General features: G+C 30.2%; 1 protein-coding gene across 1 annotated transcript; it reads left to right on the top strand.

Moving 5' to 3' along the window:
* Window positions 1–11,826: 11,826 nt before the first annotated feature.
* LOC117910122 (receptor-like protein EIX2) lies at window positions 11,827–14,501 on the top strand. The gene is made up of 3 exons (XM_034824181.1): window positions 11,827–12,226; window positions 12,379–12,605; window positions 12,662–14,501. The coding sequence occupies exons 1-3, from the start codon at window positions 11,827–11,829 to the stop codon at window positions 14,450–14,452; spliced, it is 2,418 nt and encodes an 805-aa protein (XP_034680072.1). The 3' UTR covers window positions 14,453–14,501.
* The last annotated feature ends 688 nt before the right edge of the window (window positions 14,502–15,189 follow it).

The raw sequence follows: 15,189 nt of genomic DNA, 5'->3' as shown, positions 1-15,189 counted from the left end.
CAAGCTTGGACTTGATTTTAGTCCAAGGGTGGTAACCACGTGTTCTTGGAGCAAAATTTAATTGAGGGTCAATGATGACTTGATCTCAAGTAAACTTATAAACAATTTCCTCAAGTGTTTTGAAAAACCCAACCTTGTCTTCTTTAGCTTTGAAAGTGGATGAATGACACTTTTGTTTGTGTTTGATATTCTTCCACGAGCTTGTTGAAGAATGTTTGGAGTTTGATTTTGACTTTTGAAGCTTCATTTTTAGATTTAGCTTCTGGGTTGCATCACCCTTTTGAGAACGCGTCATGCTGAAAGAAAAGAACACTTGTATGTAGAGAAGTTAGAGATTTTAGTTTGGAATCTCCGAATTTGACTTTTTTAATACAAAGAAATTGTTCCTCGGTTTAAGAAGTTTGCCAAGAATTATTTATTTATTTATTTTTTAACTACAATTTAAGCTCTTGTAGGATAGGAGCAATATGCAGTTTAGGCTCATGCTTTAAGGAGCATCACTAGAATGCTGAGGTTTGAAAACAATTGTGGTAAAACTTGATGTCACGCCATTTTCATCGCCGCTGGTGTAGGTGATGTTTGCACAACATGTTGCACAATCATGGCCTTTGTCTTCAAATCATTTTGCCCCCTTTATTTTTGTGGCATATAGTGATGGATTCCCATGTTTCTCATCATCTTCCTTGGTTTTGCTTGGCTCTGCACCGAAAGCGTTTTCTTCATCTTTATCTAACTCATCTTCTTTCGAAATCTCATGATAAGAGACCATATGAGTTGATGTCACCATCCCTCTATTGAAGAACTCCTGAGGGAAGTATTCTTCTAAGGTGATAGGGTGATGAGCTTTTGTACCAAGAGATCATCAACTTGTACAATCGCTTGTTTTCTTTTAGGTTTCTTTTCTTCTTTCTTCTTCGCATATCGATGAATATTTTGCTTACGTTATTCCTTCCTAGGAAGATTTGGGTAGGGATGAGATTCTTGCTTCTTGTGAGGTCTTCTTCGTGTCACCAATGTCCAACCTTCTTCATTATATGACATTGATTCATTATCAAAATAGAAGTGACGAATGGTGTCTTGACATGACACTTGTGTTTGCTTTAGTTTCGGTGACTGGCATTGGATAGTATCGGCGCATGCCTCCAGTGTCTTAGGTGGAACATGTAACAAAACAGGATCGATGGACCCAAATGTGACTGTAGCATGATTTGACTCTACTATTTCATATAGATCCAGATGAATTCTTCCTTGTTTTGCAAGTTTCATTATAAGATCTTTTAAGATGAAACATTTCTCCACCGGGTGACTGACAATTCGATGGTAATGACAATAGTTCAGATCATTAAGATGACCCATTTCTTCTGGATGTTTGCACTCAGGTAGCTCAATAACCTTTTTCTGGAGCAGGTCTTCCAACATGCTACGCACATCAGAGTCAGGAAAAGGATACCTCTTCTCCTTTAATTCCTTAAAGGTGAACCGACACCTCTCATTTTCTTGGGTTGGTCTAACCTCTTTTACTTCTTTCTTTTTATCTTGCGCAAGAGTCACATTTACCATCATTGACTCCTGGATGGGTTTTATTGAAATCTTATCACTTGCTTTCCCATTGTGTCTTTCTCTTTGCTGGTCAATGATAAGGTCATTTTTAGCATCATGGTTGGCAATGCTGAGCTCCATGTCATGTGCTCGGGTAGATAATTCTTCAAAGGTACGGGGTCGTATCCCTTGGAGAATGTATAGGAGACAATGCATTCCTTGTATGCACATCTCCACGGTTGATACCTCCGATAATCTATCTTTGCAGTCGAGGCTTAAGGATCGCCAACGGTTGATATAGTCTACAACCGGTTCATCTTTCCATTGCTTAGTGTTAGTAAATTCCATCATACTTATAGTTCGTCGGGTGCTATAGAAACGGTTGAGGAATTCACGTTCCGTTTGGTCCCAACTATCAATACACTCTGGTGCAAGGCCTATGTACCAATCGAAAGCATTCCCTCCAAGAGAACAAACGAATTGTTTAACTAATAAGTCACCATCTGTACCTGCATTGTTACAAGTTTCAACGAAATGGGCAACATGTTCTTTTGGATTGCCTTTTCCGTCAAATGATTGAAATTTTGGAGGTTGATAACCCATAGGCATACGTAGGTTATCAATTCTCTTAGTGTAAGGTTTAGAGTACATGAGTGTACTCTGTGAGGGTCCACTGTATTGCGCCCTAATGGTGTTAGTTATCATGTCCTAAAGTTGTTGGACAGATAATGACGCCATTGAGGCAAATTCCGTCATTTGTTTTTCACTTTGCATTGTCTTATACGTATGTGGTGCATCATCAAGAGGAGATGCAACATTCGAAGGGTGGTTGAGTCCGTGACTTGACTCACCCGTATTTTGTACTTGTGCCTCAACCTTGTTTATGAGGGAGGCTATCTGCATATCCTTCTCCTCGACCATCTTGGTGAGTTTGGCGATGGCACGGGCCATCTCTGCCAATTGCTCCTCTACAGATGTAGTGCCCGTTGTCATTACCGGCATGGTCATCGAGAAGGGAGAAGTAAAAGAGTCAGAATGATTGGAGTAGTTTTCCTCATTTGACATTTCAGTTGGCGACCCAGAGTGTGAGCCGGTGCTAGAGTTGGCATTGATAATAGAGCAAGGAGATTTATCCCCAAAGTCCTATAGTGTTGAAGGGAGTTTTCCCCTACTACAAGGACTATGGCCCTTTGCCCCAAAGAAACCAAGGTGATGAGTGGTTGGTGCTCATCGTGTGTTCTTACCTGTTTTAGCAAACAAACAGACTCACTTGTTTGTTTTGTTGAGATTGAAGATGTTGATTTTGCTTTGCTACGAGTCATGGGGCTCGTAGCGGTGCCATGTGTCGATTGTGCAATGACGATTTTGTCATTGCCCTTGTTGACATGCACAACTTGAGTTCTTTTGGGTGTCATCAACGTAGTAGAGATCAATTTTCTAACAAAAGAGATGAGAGGCAGAGATGTCCCACCGGGCGTGCCATAAATTTGTACGCACAAATTTCATGAAATGTTATCCTGCGAATTTAGCAAAATAAAATAGGAAAAATTGACGCGAACAAAAGATTTATTAAATTTAAAAATGTAGTGCAGGTACAATCTCATAAATAAATAATATTCTTTCCAAAAGAATATTTTTCCCTCTGATTCTTTTGATTTGATCACACTTTGGAAGACGACGATGACGTTTTCTTGATTTTGAAGGTCAATCGAGGGCCACAAGTGGCTTATTCCCGAATGACCTTGTTGAATGGCAAAGAACGAGTGTATTAGTTCTTTTGCCGCTTACCGAACTTGCAAGGAGATTTGATGAAACTTTTTATTGCTGTGAAGCCCCTTCTCCTATACAAAGTTACCTTTGGATTTTCTCCTTAGGATTTTCCTCTCTAGAATTTTCTGATTTTCCTCCTCTAGAATTTTCATCCCTTTCCTCTTGATGGAAGACACCTCTATTTATAGGTGAAGATAGGGAATTTGAATTTCAGAATCCCCAATTTTAATTGCTTAATTCAAGGGATTTAGTTCCTTAATTTTAGCAAATTTTCTTATCCGGAGGTTTTACCAACAAGATAATAATAATAATAATAATTTTCTTATTATTATTATTATCCTTTTTATAGTTGGAGATGAGAGAGACTTATCCATAAGATGATTCTTTTCTTTTTTTTAGAAGACCAAATTAGTGGTAATTTAATCCACTAATTTTTTTATGTCTACATATTGATTCCACTTTTATATTGTTGGTGTGGTTTTTGAGTTATCATTTCATGGGAAAGTTTTAGATCAAAACAAAATTTATTTTAGTCATATTAAATTTTTGAGAATGATGGTTTCATTAATTTATGGTAAATTCATTTTTTTTTTTTTATTTAAATTGTACTACATGAAGGTAGTTTAACTAGTTTCTAAAAAAAAAGTTAATTAAAATTTCCAAAAATATATTTAGTTTAATTTTGTATGAAAATTTGGATTTGAGTATTTAAAGTTTAGGATTGAAAAGAAAATTAAAGATTTTCCTTTCTTGTTTTGGGGTGTGGTCAATTTTGATCACAGCAGAATTTTTTAGGAATTTTTATGTAATATTTTTCGATATCTTCATAAAATCCAATTACTAATATTTTGTAAATTTTTTATATTTTTATTCTTGCTTTGTATAATTTTTCTCAAAAAAATTGCTTATTACTAAAGATATTAAATATAAAAAGCAGCAAAACTTTGAAAATATATTATCGGTGGGCTCTCAAGGCATTCAGTTGTGATTATTTTTGGGCCTAAATTTGTTCATGTGGGCATTAAGCTTCATTTATTGAGTTTAGGCTTTATATTCATTTGGGCTTTCTATGATTGGGCTTTGCTGATTGCTCTGGGCCTTTGTTTGCATGGGATGATTGGGAGATGGATAGATTGACAGAAAAGACAGGCTACGAGGAAGATAAGATTTTTATTTTTATATTAATAAAAACTATTGTTTGAAACTATTTTTCATCAAAATAACATTGGAAAACTGCTTTTGTTAAAAGATAAGATTTTAATTTTATATTAAAAAAAACTATTTTCTGAATTTTTTTTCTTCAAAATAAAATTGGAAAAAACGTTTTTAAATAAAAGTAAAAAGAAAATTCTTTTTTTAAGTAAAAATAAATTAGAATACTTTTGTGGATAAAATTATGGAAATCTCTTCTTTAAAAGGATAAAAATATTTTCAATTTTTTTTAATAAATTTGAAACTTTTTTTAAATAATAAAGTTGAAATTATTTTCATAAAATTGAAGTAATTTCCAAATTTCTTATAATAAAATGGAAAAAACTTACCTCAAACCAAATAAAGATATTTTTTTAATAATTTTTTTAAAATCAAATAAGAAAAAAAATCATTGTTGGTAAATAAAAAAGGGATTGAAGTATATTTTGTAAAAAAAAAATCCATTTTTACTATTAAAAATTATTTTTACCGATAAATTTGGATTGAATTTTGATATTTTTGTAAATAAAATGTTTTATATAAAAATAATAAAAATCAATTTTCTTGCAAATAAAATTTAATTGAAATATAGTTGTTGATCAATTTATAAAAATTATTTTTTGTAAATAATTTGTAAAAATAAAAATTAAATTGAAATACTTTGTAAAAAAAAAGTTATAAAAATCATTATTTTTCTAGAAAAAATAAATAAATAACAATTTTCCTGTAAATAAAATCAATTTGATTTTTTAAAATTACAATTCAATAAATTCTTTTAATAATATGAGTAAAAAAACTTTCTCAAGAATAAAAATTAAACACAAATAAAATTGAATCGAATCATTTGTTGAAAATAAATAAAAGTTGTTCATATGTTATTCAATTTTTTATAAGATTTTTTTTTTTAATAAGATTGTCAAACACTCTTATTTATTTTTAGAAAATAAATAAAAGTTGTTTTCACCAAATAAATAAAATTTATTCATTTTTAAAACTAATTCAAAACTTAATTTAATTAGTATTAGAAAATTTTGAACTTAATAACATTATAAAGACATACCAAAATTCATTTTGAATTACTTGACTAATTTCTTCTTTGCATATAATCATATTTTTATAAAATTTTTCATTAAGAAAATAAACTTTAAATCAAGCAAACTCGATGCATTGCACTCGTTAACAAGTCTAATAATTTTTAAAAATAACTTAAAACTTATTTATGGGCAAAAAATTGGTTTAAAATGACTATTGTTTCTTTTCTTCAGAGAGCTATATTTTAATTTTTTTTTTTCATTAGATAAATAAATTCTAAATTTAAAAAGACTTAATGCACTAGACTCATTAATAACTCTAATAATTTTCAAAAATAATTTGAAACTCAAATAATGAACCACTTAATATAAAAAATTTATAGAAATGCAAATCAAATCAAATCAAGAGATAATTTGTATTAAATTTATTAATTAATAACTTTTAAAAATAATTTAAAATTCAAAAAATACATTTAATTACTATAACAAATTAATAAACCAAAATTGATACATTATGAATCATGACTTTATGATTTCTCCTAAACACACAACTATATTTTTTGAATTTTCTCTATATATAAATAGATTCTAACTTAAATATAATTAACAATTTAAATTCTTTAATGAATATTTTAATTTTTAATAATAGTTTAAAAAAATCCAATTAATTGAAAATTAATTCAAAACATTTTAGTGTTTATAATTGAGTTCTAAATGCGTATATGTGATAAAAAAAAAAAACTTAGCTCATTTACACATTAAAAATTGAAACTTTATTTGTTTTTAAATGAATTTTAAATCAAACATTATTAATAATTATTTTTGAAATTATTAGTATTCCTTTTTGAAAAAAAATTAATTATGCTTTTACAAAATGTTAATATCAATATTCCTATAACATATATTAAAATAGTATTTTTTTTATAAAAAATCTAATTTATGATTTTATTATAATATTATTATTAGTATTTTACTAAAAATATTTTTAAATTTATTTGTAATTACAAAACCATTTTCATTTATAATAAGACTTGAATTAAATTTAAGTAATATTATATAAAGTGATTTTACAATATTTTTACAAAATCAAAATAGAAAAATTATCTTTAAACACAACTTATCCAAACAAGTTTTTTACTATTTATTTTTCTATATATATATATATATATATTTAAAACAACTTGCCAAACACCCTTAATTTTATAAAATACTAAAAAAATGTTCATTGTTCTTTCAAAAGGAATTTTTAAAAACAAACATCATATCACATGACCAAAAAACCCTTTCTATTTATTTATTTATTTTGATTTTTTGATAAAGAAAAAATCTCCTATCAAGAATTATGGAGTTTCATCCATTCTTATTTTTATTTTTAAGAAAAAAATAATCAATGAAAGAATTAGATATAGAAAAGACATGGAAGAAATAAATAAAGAAAAGATAATATTAAAAAAAAAAAGGTGATAAATATATAGTAGGAAATATTTTTATTTTTAATAGTAGTTTTTATTATTTTATTTTTCATTGTAACTAACAAAATTTTTATTTAATTTCATAATTAAAAAAGACATGGAAATTTTCATACCCACCTTACAACATTTATATTTTTATCTTTTTGATGGGGATGCAAATAAATTTAAGTAATCGAAATTGAATTAAGATGAAGATGACCTACCTTAAACTCGCTTTATTGTCATTAGGAGATATAACCAACTCTTGTGAGAAGATATTACCTCTAGTGTGATTTTCAAACAAACAACTTGCTCCATGCTCCTACAACCCATCAAGAAGTCCCACAACTCATTAGTTTTCATTAAAAATTGAAGTCAAGATATATAGCAACTCAAATCCCTTTCCATTTAGTTAGAATTTAATAAATTTGACTTGACATAGTGGTTATAAACATAGACTAAAAATATAAGACTTTTTCAACTCCATGGAGTGGACTTAGTAATAATAGCAAGCAAATTAAGTGATTACAATAATATTTCTATTTTATGATACCAAAATTAATTTTTAAATTCTTCTAAAGAATTCATGGAACATAAAGTATATTGAACTAGATTATAAGAACTACCCAAAAATGATTGTTACATATACTCAATCCTCTATAGTTTGGTTTTATCAAATCATCACTTGCAACTCAAGAAATTTCCTCAAAATGGTGTGTATATTAAAAATTTGTGATCTTGGTTACACAAGTATGTAAAAAAAAAAGGGAAGGGGGTGAATAGATAGTCATTTTCATTAAAAGTTTAAAAATTTATAAATGGTCTAACAAACTTTGTTGAGACTTGTCGGTGTTTTCTAACCATTTTGAATTATAATACATGATTTATAAGGGTGTAGAGGATATTGTAGAACTCTTGATATTTGTTATCATGAAAATGATTTATCTTGTAAGCGATATCATGGTTATTGGCCCCATTACTATCTTATCCTTATTGAGGGACTTGGTCTCTCGGGTGTGGAAGAAGAAAATTAATTCTTTTATACAAAGTCAATCCAATATTTAATATGATTGTGGTCTGACATGGTATCAAGCAAAGACTGAATTGGAGAATAGAAGAGAACAAGAGATGATACTTTTCACATTTACTAATAAAATTAAGTCTTTTGATACAAAGTCAATCCAACATTTAATATGACTGACTTGACATGGTATCAAGCAAAGACTGAATCGGAGAATAGAAGAGGACATGTACCAACTCTAACTCTATATTCTAATCCAAAATTTAAATTTTTCATGGACCCATGTATTTATGGTGATTGTCTATGCGCCTAGGTAGAAGTGGTTGCCTTTGTGGCCACGATATCTTTTTTTTTTTTTTTGTGATTTCTCCAAAAAAAAAAAAAAAAAAATCATTGTGATGTAACTTTTAGGCTATATATATGTAGTACAAAAAAGTATTAAGAAAAGAAAACAAAACTAAGTGAAATGATTTTTTGGTGTTTGGTTTACCATAAAAAATATAAAATAAAATCAATTATAATTAAATTTATTTAAAAATTTATAAAATTTTTTAATCGTTGGAGATTTATATCCTTAAAAGTTAAATGAATTGGAATTGTAGGATAGAACCCTTAAAAGTAAGAAATAGTGTAACAAAGTTAGTTTCCACTATATCCTTATTTGCATATTTTGGTTTGCACCACTTGAATTGCACATGACTTGAGTAAATTATAAGTTGGATAGAAAATCTAAGTCATGGATTGAGTTTGGAGATAAACTTTTTGTATCTTATCAACTCCCTCGTGTATATTTTGTAATATCTTCATACTTGCTTGGAGGTAGTTGTACTTGAAATCTATTGAAAAACACCTTTATATATTACTTAATGGATGATAGTGGGAGTTTTTGTCTCTGTTCCTCATATCATTCAAAAATTCCTTTTGATTTGGGGATAGAGTGGTTTCATGACTCTTTGTAACTTTTCTCAACTTTTTATGCGTTTGATGAGCTAAGTAAAACCTTTATCTTAATATTACAATTATCTTTATTGAGTCGAGGAACTTGAAAAGGATACATTGCATTTGTCATGCATCTTTTTGTATGACTCTCATACAAATTTATTGGATATACAAAAATTTTGATACCAATTTGTTTCAGTAATAGGGTTGATAAAGAAACATAAACATCTACAAAGAATATAAAATTTGAAAAAAATAAATATTTATTGTACTCCACCACTCTGTCTTGTTCAAATATTACATAATCTCTTATTTATAGATACTCAATAAAATTGAAACTCCTACTAATAAAGTATAAAAACCTTTAATGTCTTGAAAACTCAAAAATAGAAATTAAAGTAATCACTCAAAATAAATATTTTTCCTTGACTCTTAGAGATTAAATCTAATTCTAATATTTAAAAAGTTTATAAATCAAGTTTAAATTTTCAACAAATATAGAATTATAATTAGAAAAACATTGAAAAATAATCATAGAAATTTAGACAATTACAACTTAAATAGAGAAATTATGAAATTGTTAAATGTCAGATGTCCAAATTATCTTATATCCAAATGCATGAAAATGTTCATGCATTTCTGTGCTAGGAAGGCTATAGTTGAAGTGCTGGTATAAAAATTCTTTTTGCAATTTTCTTTTTAAGAAAAGAATACACAAAATATCTATTATTTACAAATATGAATCAAAATCCAATAAAATTTTAAATGCAATAAACACTTTAAAAAAAAGCTTACACATTTTAAATTACTAAAATACAATTTTTTTAAAAATTTTTATATTTACATTAACTGAATTTTTAATTTATAGATATTTCTTGTCTTTTTTCTGGGTCATTGACAATGTGACTTTTCCTTGATAAGGTACCAAGACATGATAAAAAAAATGTATTAAAAATGATGGAAGAAAAAGTGGTCACTGTGATGGATACGACACAAACTTTGAATTAATCAAAGAGGCAATGTATGACCTTAAATATGATAGATACAATCCTTGAAACAGTTGCAACCATCCAAAGCTGACTTTAGTGGATAGGTTGATTATAACTATGGTCTTTCTATCATAAATGATAGCCTCATTATAAAATTTTCAAATATTTTAAAAAATTTATTTATTTTGAAGTGGTATGCTAAAATTTGTTGATATATTATTATTTTTTTCTTAATTTTTTTATAAGACTGAAACATGACTTGTATAGCCTTTTGTGGGATATTATAAAGATTTTTTTCATAATTAAACAAAGTCATGCTCAAAGGGACAAGTGGATAGGGCACAAAGTCAAAGTTATGGACCAAAATGATAGATTGACTCCTTTTCCTTTTGAAAAAAATTAAAGAGATTATAACTTAAGTCTTTTTCATTAGAAGATAATTTTAAAAAGCATCGTTAATGATGAGATTTTTCTTGATATATAGTAGCAACCCAATAAATAGTTATGAGAATTTAGATTAGGTTTATTCTTATTAAACCAAGTGTTTGGTAATGTATATTATCATGCTAAATTATTAGCTTATAAAATGGTATCAAAATTTTGGACTTAAAAGATGTCAAGTGATTAAATTTTATGGATGTTTTTTTTTTTTTTTTATTTAAGCTATTAATGAGGTGAAGTGTTGAAGCATTGGAATTTTCAATGATCGAGTTTAAAATAATATTAATTCATAATCAAGTAGTAACCACCAGTTTTCCACCTATTTAAGCCCAAAATAGTCAAAAAAAGGCCACCCAAACCAAAAGGGACTGGTTAGTAATTGAACCATTTGTCCAATCTAATTTTGAAAATATCGCTAAAATTAAAGGAGGGATTGACTATCACTATCATCCACTTGGCTTCTTTTTGAATTGTCTTCTATATATTTCTCTGCAACGAAAGGATTGAGGACAACCTAAAAAGAGATAATAGGTAAAATCCTACTTCATGAGTAATAATGCCACTATTCCTAGTGTTTATTCCTAATGCCTTTTTTTTTCCCTGTGGTTGATTTATGTAGTTTGAATGTTTTGATCCATAGCAATCATCTGAGCATATTTGCCATTTGGTGAGATGGTCACAATAATGTTTTCTTGATATGTCTTCAAGTATGTTGTTCACTTAACATTTTTTATCTTATTAAACTAATGAGTAGTTAAATTAAATATGTTATTTATTGTCTAATATCATGATGCCGCTGCTTATTGAATTTTGTCACTATTTTTATTGTTGTGATGGAACTTATTGTTACTTTTTTCTACAGGTGTTCCCGGATGGAGAAATTTTCAATTCTTAGTTTCCTTTCAATCATTCTATGTTTAACAACAAGAGAATTCACTTGTAAAGGTGAAATTCTTTTGGGAAATTGCTTAAGGGTAAATAGAGATGCTCTTATTGACTTCAAAAGTGGTCTCAAAGGTTCTAGCGATCGGCTTTCATCATGGAGAGGAGGCAATTGTTGTCAATGGGAGGGAATTGGTTGCAAAAATAATACAGGAGCTATTATTTCAATAGATCTTCATAGCTCGTATGCTCACGAGGATGCATATAAAAAATGGAGCCCTATGAACTTGAATGGGGAGATTAGACCTTCATTGATAGAACTCAAATCCTTGAGATATTTAGATTTGAGTGGCAACTCATTTAAGCATAGCCAAATTCCAAAATTCTTTGGATCTTTGAAGAATCTACGGTACCTAAATCTATCAAATTGTGGGTTCACAGGTGCCATTCCTCCAAACCTGGGAAACCTCACTAGTTTGCAATTTCTCGATCTTTCTTCTGATCTGTCTTATGATTTATTTGTTAATAACCTTGAATGGATAACTAGTCTTGTTTCCTTGAAGCATCTTAGGATGAACTACGTCAACCTTTCAATGGTAGGACCTCATTGGGCAGAGGCATTAAACAAGCTTCCATTTTTAATAGAGTTGCATCTACATGACTGTGGGCTGTTTGGTTCAGTTTCATCTCCGAGCTCTATTAATCTTACCTCACTCTCTGTCATAAGAATCAGTGACAACTTCTTGAATTCAAAATTTCCAATATGGCTTCTAAACCTTAGCAGCCTTGTATCCATTGATGTAAGCTATAATAAGTTATACGGGCAGATTTCACCAAGCTTTGGTGAATTACCTAACTTGCAGCACTTGGATCTATCTTGGAACATGAATCTCACAGGTAGTTGCTCTCAAATGCTAAGGGGAAGTTGGAAGAAGATAGAAGCTCTGAATTTGGCAGGAAACAACTTTCTTGGTAAGTTTCCTACTTAGAAAAATTGTTATTCTCAATGTTCTTAGAATCTCATACTTTTTTTCATTATTTTATCACTCATCATTTTATTTATTAAAAATATTTTAAATTAAATTGTTTTAATTTTTTTTCTTTTACTGTTGATGTGATTGCAGGTACAATCCCAAGCTCTATTGGGAGTTTTTGCAACTTAAAATACTTGAATATGAGTTACAATGCCTTGACAGGAAGCTTACCTGAATTTCTCAAAGAGACCAAAAACTGCAGTTCTGACGGTCTTTTACCAGAACTGTTGTATTTGGACTTGTCCTACAATCAACTAAATGGCAGATTGCCAGAATGGTTGAGTCAGCTGGAAAAACTTACTACTCTCAGTCTATATAGCAACAAGCTTCAAGGCACTATCCAGCTTCTTTTGGGACATTCCAAAACTTGGAGTATATGTGGCTTGGAAGGAATGAACTTAATGGGAGTCTCCCAGTCAGCTTTGGACAACTCTCTGAATTGGTTCTCTTGGAAGTTACTGAAAATCACTTGACTGGAATTCTTTCTGAAGAACACTTTTCAAAGTCAAGTAAGTTGAAGGTTTTGTGGATGGATGGAAATTCTGGTCTCATTTTGAATGTTAGTTCCACCTGGGTCCCTCCATTCCAAATCACTTATCTTGATCTAAGTTCATGCAATTTAGGTCCCTCATTTCCGACTTGGCTCAAGTTTCAAAAGGAGGCCATCACTCTCGGTCTGTCAAATGCTAGCATCTCAGGTTCCATCCCAAATTGGTTTTGGAATATTTCTCATCAACTATGGTTTTTAAGTCTTTCTTTCAACCAGTTACAGGGTCAGTTACCAAATCAGTTAAATATGACCCTTGGGGCATCTATTGATTTCAGCTCCAACCTCTTTGAGGGTCCAATTCCTCTACCAAAATCTGGGTGCCTCTCACTTGATCTATCCAACAATAAATTTTCTGGTCCTATCCCAGCCAAGATCGGTGAATCCATGCCACACTTGCGCTTCCTTTTTCTTTCAGGCAACCAAATAACAGGAATCATCCCTGAGTCTATAGGATATATGCAGAGTCTTCGGATCATTGATCTTTCAAGGAATAGTTTGACAGGAAGCATTCCTTCAACCATAAGTAATTGCCCTCACCTAAGCATGCTACACCTTGGAAAGAACAATTTATCTGGGACTATTCCAAAATCTTTTGGTAAGTTAGAATGGCTTCAATCACTTCACCTAGACAAGAACAATCTGTCAGGAGAACTTCCTTCGTCTTTCCGATACCTGTTGAGTTTGGAAATCCTTGATCTCAGTTACAACTCATTATCGGGTAATATTCCAGCATGGATTGGAGCTGCTTTCACATCCCTTAGAATTCTTAAGTTGAGGTCCAATAAATTTTCAGGAGGGCTTCTTTTTGAGCTGTCAAATTTAAGTTCATTGCATATCTTAGACCTTGCTGAAAACAATTTGAGTGGTAGCATTCCAGCCTGTTTGGGTGATCTTAAAGCAATGGCTCAAAAGCAAAATATAAGTCGCTATACACTCGGAGTCTCTTATACAAGGCGAGTTTATGATGATAGTTTGATCGTGACTGCAAAAGGCCAAGATCTGGAATATATCAAGACTCTTTCTCTCATAATTAGCATAGATCTATCCAGCAACAACTTTGGTGGAGAGTTTCCAAAAGACGTAACAAAGTTATATGGTTTAATGATTCTCAACTTGTCAAGAAACCATATTAATGGCTCGATTCCGGAAAACATCTCAGGGTTACATGAATTGTCATCTCTTGATCTATCAAGTAACACTCTTTATGGTCTCATTCCTTGGAGCATGTCTTTATTAACATTTTTGAGTTATTTGAATCTATCAAATAATAATTTCTCTGGCAAGATCCCCTTTACAGGACAAATGACAACTTTTAGTGAGTCTGCCTATGTTGGAAACCCTCATCTTTGTGGACCTCCACTTGTTGCTAAATGCCAAGGTGATGATTTAGATAAGGGGCAAGGTATTGTTGAAGATGAAAATGATGATGACTCCATTGATCAGTGGTTTTACTTCAGTATCGGGCTTGGATTTGCTTTGGGTATTTTAGGTCCATATTTTGTTTTAGCAATCAAGAAATCTTGGTGTGAAGCCTACTTCAGTATTGTGGATAAAATTGTCTATAGATCATTATGCTTGAAAAGAGGAAGAGCATTACATGGTAGAAATCATTAGACAGAAGTAATATTATTTGTAATTTTGGGTATACTTAATTGTATAATTACAAGCTTTAAATGTGAAAATAATCACATTAATTGTGAAGAATACTTTAAGATTGGGAAGAACCTTGATCTTTCCTCTATTTTGAGATAAATATTTTGCTTTATGTTTATTTAAAAGTGTCTCAAATTTCCTTTTGGATATTCGATATTTTTCTATTTTGATAATATTTTGTCTATTATTATAAAGGGAATGTCTTATGAAACCATTTTTTTTTTATTATAAAAATAAGTTATAAGAAGTCATATATTCAAGTTTTTGTTTCTATTGAGACTTCAACCTAGAACTACCCACAAACCCTCTCTTTATCACTTGAATCAACCTTTAAGGGCATAGAATATAAAAAGGTATTTTGATTAACATGGTGAGTCCTTTTTTATGTGATTTGGGATTTTGACATATGAGAGTCTGTAGGAAATATAATTACTCCTTGTAGTATAGTAAATTTAAATTGATTTCTTCTCTTCCAATGGATGTGGGCATATTATCAAATTGTGTTAATATTTTATGTTTTCATGTAATTGCTTTCTTGTTTATTTTTGTTTTGTTATTTGTTTTCACTTGATTCTGCATATCAAGTATATGATAGATGAAATGTCTGAAGAGAAGGATGAGAAGGCTACTAGTGTCATCTGTCAAAAGTTTTTTGATGTAGAATGTGAACTTGGCCAGTAAAGCAATGGTGAAAGTAC

The sequence above is a fragment of the Vitis riparia genome, unplaced genomic scaffold (assembly GCF_004353265.1).
Source record: "Vitis riparia cultivar Riparia Gloire de Montpellier isolate 1030 unplaced genomic scaffold, EGFV_Vit.rip_1.0 scaffold613_pilon_pilon, whole genome shotgun sequence".
In the NCBI taxonomy this organism is placed as follows: domain Eukaryota; kingdom Viridiplantae; phylum Streptophyta; class Magnoliopsida; order Vitales; family Vitaceae; genus Vitis; species Vitis riparia.
Note: the sequence above shows the minus strand (reverse complement) of the source record. Positions and strands in the feature narration are given on the sequence as shown.

What these genes read in the sequence shown, in the direction of transcription:
- LOC117910122 (XM_034824181.1), top strand. Translation starts at nt 11,827, where the DNA reads ATGAACTACGTCAACCTTTCAATGGTAGGACCTCATTGGGCAGAGGCA. An exon ending in GGCAGGAAACAACTTTCTTG is followed by an intron (nt 12,227 to 12,378) that starts GTAAGTTTCCTA and finishes ATGTGATTGCAG; the next exon opens with GTACAATCCCAAGCTCTATT. An exon ending in TTACTACTCTCAGTCTATAT is followed by an intron (nt 12,606 to 12,661) that starts AGCAACAAGCTT and finishes CAAAACTTGGAG; the next exon opens with TATATGTGGCTTGGAAGGAA.